Here is a 12,289-nt window from a genome sequence, read left to right on the forward strand (position 1 = left end):
GTGAACATTCAGCTCTCTCCTTGTATAATTTAAAATTTTCCCTAGTTAATGCATCATACAAAATTCTAGCTCTGGATGACAGCTTGTGATTCCATGGGAAGCCATTGCCATTGCTAGCACTGACTTGCTCAAGAAGGAGTGTCAAAATGCAGGAAAAAGAATCAATACTGGAAGTGGAAATGTAAATGCTGTAGGAATGACATGTTTATCTAACAGCTGTGGCTCAGATGGAACTTCCAATAATAACCTCAGTCATCCTGTTTCTGGCTGCCTTTCACTGTCGCTGATTGAGAAGGCTATGACTTCTATTTGTCTTGTTACTGTAGATGGTGGGATATGGGCATCTGGCGTTCTGCTGAATAACAAAGGCCTGATTCTTACAAATGCCCACTTGTTGGAGCCATGGAGATTCGGGAGGAGTACTGTAAATTACGGAAAAAATGGAAATGATTCGCAGATGTTGTTCCTCCAACCCAAGGAATCTGTCTCACCAATGGAGGAGGGAGTTGGTAACCAGCAGATGAGTTGGGGTTTGCTGCCAGAGTCTCAGAAGATTGTATCTTCTGTGGATGATAAAAGTGGGAAATATAATTTTCGTTCCACTTACAGTGGCCTTCGAAGAATACGTGTTCGCTTGGATCATGTTGACCCTTGGATCTGGTGTGATGCTAGTGTTGTGTATATTTCTAAAGGACCTTTAGACATAGCCTTACTGCAGCTTGATTTTGTTCCCGATCAGCTTTGCCCTATCATAATGGACTTTGCATACCCATCCCCGGGATTAAAGGCATATGTTATTGGACATGGACTATTTGGCCCACAGAGTGGTAAGTGCACTGCCCTTTTTCTCTTTGTCAAGTTATGTTCTGCCATATATATGCTTTTATGCTTTGTTGTTCCCTAGGTTCCATGAATTTCAAATTTCAAAATCCTATGTTCTAGATTTTCTGAAATTTGCACTCCATAGAAACAGCCTCTTGCAAAAGTGCAAGGTAAGGCTGCGTACTGTAGACCCATTGTGGTCTGCCCCTTCCCTGGGCCCTGCATATGCGGGAGCTTTGTGCACCGGGCTGCCCTTTTTTTTTTTTGCACTCCATAGATGTATCAAACACCTGCAACAGTGTGCACATATAAATACCCAAACAACACCACTGTAGATAATGCTGTGGAAAAAATGGATTGATATTCCCTTGGGATGTTCAAATCCAGCCTTATCATTTTTTTTTTATATAATTTGTTTCTTCGCTCTTACAGGTTATAATAATATCAAATCAGTCTCTTATTTTTTTTCCCTATTTTCCCTTGAATTTGGCAACAGACATCTTCCCATCTATTTGCCCTGGTGTGGTGGCAAAAGTAGTTAAAGCCAAGATGCCTCTTTCTTACAAATCTGATTGTCAGAAGCATACATTTGGAGACATACCAGTAATGGTTGAAACAACAGCCGCCGTGCATCCAGGTGGCAGTGGTGGTGCTGTTGTCAATTCAGATAGTCATATGATTGGACTTGTTACAAGGTACAATAATTAAATCTTTGCATGATTAAATATACTAACTGGTTGTGTACTCAGTTTTTCTGCATTGAAAACTGCTATTTTCGATGGTTTTTTTATGGGGAAGCTATCAAGTCTGTCACTCAATTTGCACTGTCCTCATTTCCCCATATCAGGATGTTGCAACGTAAATGAAGAGTGTACAACCCATTTATCTCCTTTTTATTTGAAGTTTGGCCCTTTAATTTGATTTTATATTTTTTACAAAAGCAAAGACTACATTAAGAAAGAAGAGAGAGAAGATGCAAAAAAAAAAAAAAAACAGACATATTGAAGAGAACAAAAGAAGGCCAGGGCAACTAATAAGGGCAGCGATGGGTCAAAGATATTCCTCTAAAAAAACTAGGTGATCCCCAAGTGCATCCAAGAACAGAGCCCCAAAAGAAAATTACTAATAGCAGAACCTTTGAATATTCTAGCATTGAGCTTCAATTAAATGCTGCAATGCACCAAATCACTGCAAACCTAGCATTTCTTGGCAAAACCTTTCCCTCCTTTCCTTTATAAAAACAACTAAAATAAAGAAAACATACTCTCCAATGAAGGACAAACCCAATGCTTCCCCAAAACACCAAAAATTTTCTCCATTCTCCCATGAAAGGGAGTAATGCAAGAACAGATAAGAAGCTTTTTCCCCATCTCCGTGGTCTTAAATTTCCATGAAATTATTGAAATTACCTCTTTCCACCACCCTTGAAATTGAAATGCTAGTCAATTTTTATTTAACAAATTTCCATCAAAATTTCCACAGATCAATCCTAATTTTTCGAAATGTTGAAATTTTAGTGCAATTTGTTGAAAATTTAACAATAGAGTGCAATTTCCTGGAAATTAAAATTTGATGTTCAAAACCCAATTGAAATCTCTCTCGTGATTTTTCTTTCTTTCTTCTGATTTATTTAGTTGAACTAAAGATCATTACAAGAAGGTTATGAATTATAGCTTTTAGACATTTGAATTTATATGAAAAATTGACTTAGATATTAGCCACGACATTTTATTCAACCATTTGTGTTCAATATGCTTAATTTTGATTATTATATTACAATTATTGGGGTCTTATACATCACATACCTGTCCTTAATGTATTTTATTTATAATATTATTGTTATAAATCTTACATTATTATGTCTATAATAGTTTATGAAATTTCATAAGAGATTCCATGCTTTAATCCTTATTTGTCATTTTTTAAAAGTTGAAATCGAAATTGACGTCAACATTTATTTATAATATTATAGTTATAAATCTTATATTATTATGGCTATAAAGTTTCTAAAGTTTCATAAAAGAACTCCATGCTTTACTCCTTTGGCACCGACATTGAAATTTCCATAGAAATTTAGCATCAAAATTTAGTCGAAAACCAAATTTAAGAATTTTCCGACGTCGATAACAATTTGTTTGCTTCTTAGGTTGAGTTATTTCAGGATTTCAATAAATTATCTCTTACCTTGTTCTCCCTCTCAGTTTCATCCTTGGCTATGAATTCATTTATTTTAACAAAAGCCCAAATCCCTCCTCTCACCCAAAAGCCAAATGCTTCCACCTGTTGTCCAAATAACCCATTTGCTATTGTAATATGTTTTCATCAAATTGCATGCATCTGAGTAATGTGTTTTCCCTCTCCAGTGCACATTCACTTAAAAAGCTCCAATAGAATATATCAGCAAAGGAAAAACTTTTGAAGGTTTTGAATTAAGTCAAAATGCATCTTTTGTTGTGGCTCATTTCCTTGCAATTTTATTTCTTGCAATCTTAGGATTGTTCTTTATGAATTGAATGGCATACTCTTTTATTATGCAAATGAAAGATTCTCATGTCACAAAGGGCGTTCTTTGGATTGCAGATGAAACATGTCCATCTATACTATAATATTAACATAGATTCAACTCATCACATAGTGCTATCTCAAATATTTTCAGAAATCACCTTGCTCCACACTGGTTCTAGGTCACTCAAATTCACCAGAAAGAGCAGGGTACTTGTGGTTTCTCAACTTTTCCCATGAAATGACATCTGCAACCACGTTACAGTCCTTGATGAAACTTAATCCTCTGCTACAAATGCATTACATCCATCTCCCGACTTTTGACTCATCATCCCTATGGAGCCCTCATGTTGGACCATAGGAACAACCTCTGTTTGGACTGTAGTGCAGCATCATTTGTTATTATGTGCAGATCACCTAAGAGATTCATCTTTGTAAACTGAGATAGGGTAATGCATGTTAATCCACTCACTATGAGCCCTATGATTAATGAGAATGAGTGCCTGGGTTATTAACCCAACCTATTGGGTTGGCCTGGTGTAGCTGATTAGTGAGTTGTCGCTGGGTATTGTTGGCCCGACTACACATAAGTTCCCTTATAATTGAAGTCAATCCCTTGAGGTCATCAGCTATAAGTTGAGGGGCACTGTTCCCATGCCATATGCTATGAATTTCTCCATCATCATCTCCATGCAAAGTTAATGCATGACTCAGATTCAGTGCGAAGCTTCTTGTACACCATGCAGTGCTATTATAGTCTCAATTTTATTGAAGATACCTATGTCAACTGCTCGAGAGGAGTACGCCATATGCTATGATTTTCTGCATTAGCTCTATGTAAAGTGGGTGCTGCGGACTCCCAAATTTGGTACAAAGCTGCTTGTATCCCATCTAGTGCTATTATACATATAATTATATTGAACATACCCATATCAATTTCATTGTTATAATTTTTTTGGATGTACCTATATTGTGGCTTTGTGAGTTTGACAATTTGTTTTCAATTAAAATTGGTTTGTGCTTTTTTTTTTCCCCCGGTTGAGTAATATTCTTGATACAGCAATGCTAGGCATGGTGGAGGTATGGTCATACCACATCTTAACTTCAGCATTCCATGTGCAGCTCTGGAGCCTATTTTCAAGTTCTCAAAAGGTCAGTTAGCTATCACAGAGTTCCGAAACTATTATGAAGTGCTTTGTATATTTTTTTCAAATATAAAGGAATGAAGTTGGCATCAACAGTGGTTTAAGGAAAAAAAAAAAAGGAATGAAATTATCATTTCAATAAAATTCAAAAAATTAGTCTTGCTCGAAATGAGCATATTGAGCATGGTTTTATGATCTGGACTAGAAGTCTGACCTGGTTGGACCGGAACTGATCAAGGCATTGGTTTAGATCATATATCAAACACGGAAGTGCATCAAACCAGAAACTTGACATGACTCACTGTGGACTGGCTGGGTTGACCCAAGCTGTTTAGCTGTTTACTAAAATATTTTCAATGATGCAGCTAGAGGGATTCAAACTTGGGACCTTGTGAAAGGAGGAGAAAGTCTCTTACAAGGATGGCTGCCATATTTTTCATGATATAAAACCGCAAATAATATATATACATGTACTACTGCACATATATTGTCTTAATTGTTTGGCTATTGTTGAATAATTGGGTAAAAATGGAAGACCTAATAACAGTGGTAGGTCTCTCTTTCTATTTATAATATTTGTCAAAGTACACGTTAATGACCATATTAGCCTTACTAACTTTCACTTGTTAATAAAACACTAACACACTAACAATGCTAAATGACTAAGATAGCCATCAACACTCCCCCTCAAGTTGGAGCATATATATCATATGCTTCTAGCTTGTTAAAAATGAATTTAACACGAGCATCCCCAAGGCTTTAGTCAACATGCTCAAAATTAGACTTCACATGAGTGGTGGTAATGAGCTTCTACACAAGTTTCTCATGAACAAAGTGCAATCAAACTTCAATTTGTTTTGTCTGCTCATGGAAGATTGGGTTGGAGGCAATATGAATGACAGCTTGATTGTCACGCATCATCTCCATTAATTGAGAATGTGGAAAACCCAATTATCCAAACATGTTCTTTAGCCAAGTAAGTTTACATGTACTATGAGCCATGACTCTATAGTTTGACTATGCACTTGACCTAGCCACCACAGTTTGTTTCTTACTCATCCAAGAAACCAAATTTTTACAAACAAAGACACAATACCCAGTTGTGGATCCTTTGTCAAAAGGTGACTTGAGCCAATCTGGATCAGTATATATCTGAATATGAGAATGACCTCAATCTTGATATAAGAGACCTCTGCTAGGTGCACATTTGAGATATCTCAAGATGTGAATTACTAATTTCAATGACTCCATGGAGATCAAGGAACTGACTCACAACACTTGTTGCGAAAGATATATCCAGCCAAGTGATCAGGAGACAATTCATCTTTCCAACAAGTCTCCTATGTCGTCTTGGGTTGGGCAACAAATCACCCATATCTTGCACTAGATTACTGTTAGGATCCATAGGTGTATCAGCGGGTTTGGATCCCATTAGTCCAATCTCATCTAAAAGATCAAGAACATACCTCCTTTGTGACTAGATGGTTCTAGTATGAGATCTCGATACTTATATACCCAAGAAGTACTTCAATGATCCCTAATCCTTTGTCTAAAACTTAAATTGCAACAAATGCTTTAGGCTCTAGATGCCTTGACCATCATCACCAGTGTTAGTAATATCATCCACATACACAATAAACAAAATCATTCAAGATGGAGTATGACGATAAAATACAAAATGATCTATTGCACATCATTGAAGGCCAGCACACTAAGCCTAACTTTCCCTGAGCAACAAACCTAGGTGGTTTTTGCATATAGACCTCGTCCTAAAGATCACCATGTAGGAAATCATTGTTCACATCTAATTGGTGTAGAGGCCAGTGATTGGTGTGGTTAGGTGATGAATAAACGTACTTAGGCAAGTTTGGCCTTAAGGGAGAATGTGTCTGAATAGTCGAAGGCATACACCTGAGTATATCCCTTATCAACAAAGCAGGCCTTCAATCAAGCCATGGAACCATTTGGATTGACTTTCACAGTGTACCCCCAACAACAACCAACCACAAACCTATTAGGAGGAAGACGTACCAATTTCCAAGTGTCATTATCCTATAGAGCATGCATTCTTCTATCATTGCAATCCTCCACCTAGAATGGGACAGCGTTTCAAAAATAGACCCTGGAAAAACAACAAAAGACAATGTACTAACAAACAGTAGTATAAGGATGACAAGGAATCATAATAAAAAAAAAAATTAAAGATTGGATTTTGGGTACAAGTGAGTTTACCTTTTCAAACAGCAATAGGAGGATCAACCACTTGGGGAATAGGATCATCTGACGAGAGAACTGGAGGAAGCTCTCCTTCCTTGAGCCGCCATGTGTACACCTGCAAATTGGGACAATCCAGGCAATGAGAATGATTTAAACTGGATGAAGATGCAAGAAGATTGGATGAAGGTAATAATTTAAGATTGAGAAGGCTAGGCTGAGGAAGGGACTCATCAAGCTTAACAAAACACAAGGAATCAGAATGGTATGGTGTAGACTCAATAAAGGTGACATCAAAAGAGACAAAGAATTGATGTAAAGTAGGCCCATAACATCAATATCCTTTAAGAGTATAGGAATAACCCAGAAAAATACATTTGATAGTATGAGTATCCAATTTATCCCTTCTTGGATTAACTGATGAATGAAGGACAACCAAATATACGAGGAGGAAGGGAGAACAAAGGAGCCTTAAGGAAGGAAATTGAATATGAGATTTTACCACCAAGGATAGAATATGGCATTTAATTGATGAGAGAGCAAGCAGTGAGCACAAAATCACTCCTAAAAACTTTAGGGACATTCATTTGATGCGATTGATAATGACTTCAAGAATATGCCAATTTTTCCACTACGCAACTCCATCTTCTTGTGGAGTGTGGGCACAAGATAACTGATGAATCATGCTAGAGTTATTCATATATGTAGTGAGTTGATAACTAAAGTACTCCCCTTAGCATTATCACTACGAAGTATTCTGATTGGCATATCAAACTGAGTCCTTATTTGACAACCAAAGGCGCAAAAGATATTAAACAACTCAAAACGATCTTTCATTAAATACGACCAAGTCATTCTAGAATAGTCATCAACAAATGTAACAAAGTATCAAAACCCCAACTTTGACGTCACATGACTAAGACCCAAAACATTGGAATGGACTAAAGGGCTTTTCTAATTGACAAGACTTACAGGCAAGGTTAGACATGGAACTCAAAGTATGAAATAGATTTTTTAACTTGTCCAGTGTGGATGACCAACACGACTATGGATTTGATGTGGTGTGGCAGCGGCACTACTAACTATAGGAGAAGAGAGCAACTCAAATTTTTGAAGTCCTCCAAACTCACGTCCTATGCCAATCATCGTTGTCGTCTTCAGATCCTGAATAAGAACAAGATCAGGAAAGAAGGTTACAGAGCAGTCTAGTGACTTTGTAATTTTACTAATAGACATGAGTCTAAAGGGGAATTTAGGAATGTAGAGAATAGAAGGAAGAGAGATTGAGGGAGTAGGACAGTTCCTATTCCCTTAGCAGTAGTAGTGGACCCATCATCAAGGGTAACTTGAGGTGATTGGTAGAATACTGTAGAGTAGAAAAGAAGTTGGTGACACCTATCATGTGGTCAGTAGCAGCAGAGTTGATAACCCTAGAACTAGTGGGAGAGATACTGGATGACATACAGACAATATGGTTACTTTTCTGAGCAAAAGATGCATTGTGATGAGATGCTTGTTGGGATGCCTGATATTGCAGGAACCTTGAATAGTACTCCTGTGAAACAGCTAAAGTATGTTGTTCACTCAAACAAGTAACTGACGAGGGAGACACACTTTTGGGATTGGGAAAGTCCATCCAACGCACATATAACCTCAATGGAGCAGCAGATCAGAAATACACAGCAAACAACATGTTTTTTAAGTTCTCCAACTTGATCCCATCATACACAACCTTCGACAACCAATGCAAACCACAAGCCCACAACGTACAAATTAAAAACACATCAAATACCATTGTGTCAGGCCCAATAAACTCAACAAACATTGACAAACCACTTCGAGAAGCATCAAAAAACCATTCCTCGGATTCTGTATATGAGCAACTAAAAAGGATGTGATCTTTGGATAAAAAACCATCACAAAAAACTTCAATAATATGTTTATAGAGGGATCTGAGCAAAGCTGGAAGTATTCAGGTTAGAAACATGCCTGAAATTGGCTTCACATGCCAGCGCATGGGCTCAGCCTTGGCAGCCTTTGATCAGCGCGTGAGGGCGCATGGGGGGAGTATCTGGAAATAGGATTTCAGTGGGGGTAAAATCAGCAGTGTCTATGGGTGACTATGGTGTTGTTTTTGCAAATTCTATAGTGGATTTTGTGTTCCTAAATTGGCATTGTTCTCAGGAATTTTCTGGTGCCTAATCTGGCTTCCAGCAACTGCTGACTGCTTTTTAGGGCTATATAGTGTTGCTGAAAATTCTTCTATGATGGTAGACATGCAGCGAATATAGGGTTCTAGGCTTCAGTTTTGACGGTAGCTGTGACAATTAGGATTTAGGTCTCAGAATGATGCTTTGATACCATGTTGAATAATTGGGTAAAATGGAAGACCTAATCACAATGATAGGTCTCTCCGTCTATTTATAATATTTATCAAAGTACATGCCAATGACCAAAATACCCTTACTAGCTCTCACTTGTTAACATAACACTAACGCGCTAACGATGCTAAATGACTAGCACAACCATCAACAGCTATCATTCAATATTTGTTTGACTCATGATAATAACAACAACAAGAAGAATAATAATAATAATAATAATATCTCAAGAAGTTGGAAAAGTAATTAAAAAAAAAGCATAAGAAAGTCTTATTGTTGCTATTAATTTTTTTTTTTTGCTATAATTTATTAATAGATGTTTGCTCTCTCTCTCTGAGATCATCAATCACTGGTTTGATTCACTGGTTCAACCAGTCTGACCAACTTGTGACTTCACTGGATTGGTCAGGAGTCCAGATTTTAAGAGAATGATATTGAGTTGTTAAATCCTTATTCCAATAGGTATGTGTTGTACGGTAGATTCATTTAATTTCTGAAGGCAGCTACTGATATTTGACAATTCCTTTTCCTTTACAGACATGCAAGATTTGTCACTTTTACATGATCTCGACAAACCAAATGAACACCTTTCTTCTGTTTGGGCATTGATGCCTTCGTTATCCCAAAAGCCAGACCCTTCTTTGCCTAACATACCTCATTCACTATTGGAAGATGGCAATAAACAGGGAAAGGGTTCTCGTTTTGCTAAATTTGTGGCTGAGAAGAATGAGATTTTCAAGAAGGCAACTCAAGTTGGCAAGGTGGAAAGGTTTTCCTCTGATGGTATTTCTAGTAAGTTATGACATCCATCAATTCCTTGGGAATGAAACAAGGGACGAGCATTGTCATATGGTTGGGATGAAGTTCCAGCAACACCAGAATAATTGAGATCCAGGGCTGAGGCCTCATCTTGTATTAGATTTCACCTGGCACCTAATAAAGACTCGCTGCAAAATGTTGAAAACAGCACAGTTGATGGCGGATTCAATTCTCTTGGAAATTGCAATGTCTTCAAGGCGCCAAAAAAAAAAAATGATGTACAAGTGAAATTGTTGGGAAATCAAACTTTATTTTTCTCTATTAACCTTAATGAGGCATTGTTTATGAATGAGGAAGATTGTGATGCCCAAAGACAGTACTGGAAAAAATGAGAAAGAGTGGTCTAGTGGTTTGGGTTTAGCCTATTATGAATTACAGAGTCGTCGTTCATGGTTTTATAAACCAGACGGTGACCAACCTAGTGAAGCGGTTGATATGATCTCGGACTAGTGAGTTGAATCCATAGTTAAATCTGGTAATGTTAGCATTATATAACGTCTACGTGCACGTGATAATTCTTTGTAATAATATTTTTATAAAAATAATATTTACACCATTACAGGTAAACATTATAAAGGTGTTAATTAAAAATCGTATATGTTAGTCTAGTTAAAGTCAAACCAATGACTAGTGAGAGTTCTCTGTGAGTCAGCGAGAACTGTGGATAGTAATGGAGTTGTGTCCCGAAGGTCGGGTTGGCCGAACGTCTAACTGATATACGGAAGTCGTGTCCGCATCCAGACTTTTTCCTAATTAGCGAGACTTGGGGGTGGAGGATGCTAATCCGTAGGTTTGGTGTTGCACCACGGGGTCCGAAGGACTTATTGGTGATTGGAGTTTCTATGTAATTGAAAAAAAAAAAAAAAGAGTAGCAGCTATCTCAAACAAATTTTGAATTACATTTCTTATTTTTATTTTAAAATTTATTATTTCAGTTTTAGTTAAAAAACATTATTTGGCTAGTGTGTATAAATATTTATAAATATATTATTATTTCAAAAAAAAATTGAGATATATTTTGTATGAAATGTACTGCAGATTCTAGAACAAGACACGATCAGACAAGCTTAGAAGTGGCATGGAGAGAAGTTGCTTGAGAATTGTAGAAAAATTATCCATCCATACATATATAAAGGGAATTTCACTGACTTTGATATGTATACTATACCTATAATAGAAAACCTTTCGGGCTTGAGGTGGCTCTATCTTCTTATCAAATCTGGTTTTTTGACATTTTTTTAAAATTTTTAATTAATTTTTGCTGGCTGAAAATTTTCTCTTACATTATATTGGTTATTTATTACTATATATATATATATACCTACAATAGAAAACCTTTCAGGCTTGAGGTGGCTCTATCTTCTTATCAAATCTGGTTTTTTGACATTTTTTTTAAAATTTTAATTAATTTTTGCTGGCTGAAAATTTTCTCGTACATTATATTGGTTATTTATTACTATATATATATATATATATACCTACAATAGAAAACCTTTCAGGCTTGAGGTGGCTCTATCTTCTTATCAAATCTGGTTTTTTGACATTTTTTTTTAAATTTTAATTAATTTTTGCTGGCTGAAAATTTTCTCTTACATTATATTGGTTATTTATTACTATATATATATATATATATATATATATATATATATATATATATATTCTACCTGTGTAGTTGAATTTGATTGAGAATCAAGTCGATTTTAAAAATCAAATGATTTGGAAATCATGTGAGTTTCAAAAATTGAAGGTAGCAATTTGGGAAACTAGGGACTTTTGATGTTTTTAAAATTTTAAATTCATTTTTTATTGCAGAAAATTTTTAATTTTTTTGATTTTATTGACTATTTATTATTACATGAGTGTTTTAAAAACAACAATAATATAATTTTAGTTGCATAGTGCTAATTTTGGTTGAGAATCAAGTCAACTTAAAAAAAAATAAAAAATTGAATGATATAGGAATCAAGTAAATTTTAAAAACTAAAAGCAGCATGACCTTTTCCCAACTTTTGTATTTTTTAAAATTTAAATTAATTTTATTATCTGAAATTTATTACTATATGTTTTAAACTAATAATAATAATAATAATAATAATAATAATAAAATTCTAGTTGTGCTGTGGTAAAATTGATGAAGAATCAAATCAATTTTTAAAATTAAATGGTTAGGGAATAAGTAAGTTTCAAAAACTAAAGATAACTTTATAGTCTTAAATGTATATGTTTTAGTTTTCTGAGTGGTTGACGAAAATGTTTGAGAGTCCGAAATTGATCATCGATATTGTATGCATCACTTTTACGCAAATTTTAAAGACAAAGTATTGCAAGATGCCATGTGGGGGTTGGGGGCTGCCAATGCAATCACAAGCTGTGATTTTAGGAACCATATGAATTGGATAAAAAAAA

The 12,289-nt window shown here is 35.7% G+C and overlaps 1 protein-coding gene across 1 annotated transcript in view; it reads left to right on the forward strand.

The window, feature by feature from the left end:
- LOC131144175 (glyoxysomal processing protease, glyoxysomal) overlaps nucleotides 1-10,473 on the forward strand; it is an 87,517-nt gene extending 77,044 nt beyond the window's left edge. Inside the window, exons 12-15 of the mRNA XM_058092625.1 lie at nucleotides 83-827; nucleotides 1,319-1,517; nucleotides 4,385-4,476; nucleotides 9,602-10,473. Of these exons, the coding sequence (XP_057948608.1) occupies nucleotides 83-827; nucleotides 1,319-1,517; nucleotides 4,385-4,476; nucleotides 9,602-9,867 (1,302 nt within the window). The 3' untranslated portion in view covers nucleotides 9,868-10,473. The remainder of the gene's footprint in view (nucleotides 1-82; nucleotides 828-1,318; nucleotides 1,518-4,384; nucleotides 4,477-9,601) is intronic.
- The last annotated feature ends 1,816 nt before the right edge of the window (nucleotides 10,474-12,289 follow it).

The sequence above is a fragment of the Malania oleifera genome, chromosome 12 (assembly GCF_029873635.1).
Source record: "Malania oleifera isolate guangnan ecotype guangnan chromosome 12, ASM2987363v1, whole genome shotgun sequence".
Classification (NCBI taxonomy): domain Eukaryota; kingdom Viridiplantae; phylum Streptophyta; class Magnoliopsida; order Santalales; family Ximeniaceae; genus Malania; species Malania oleifera.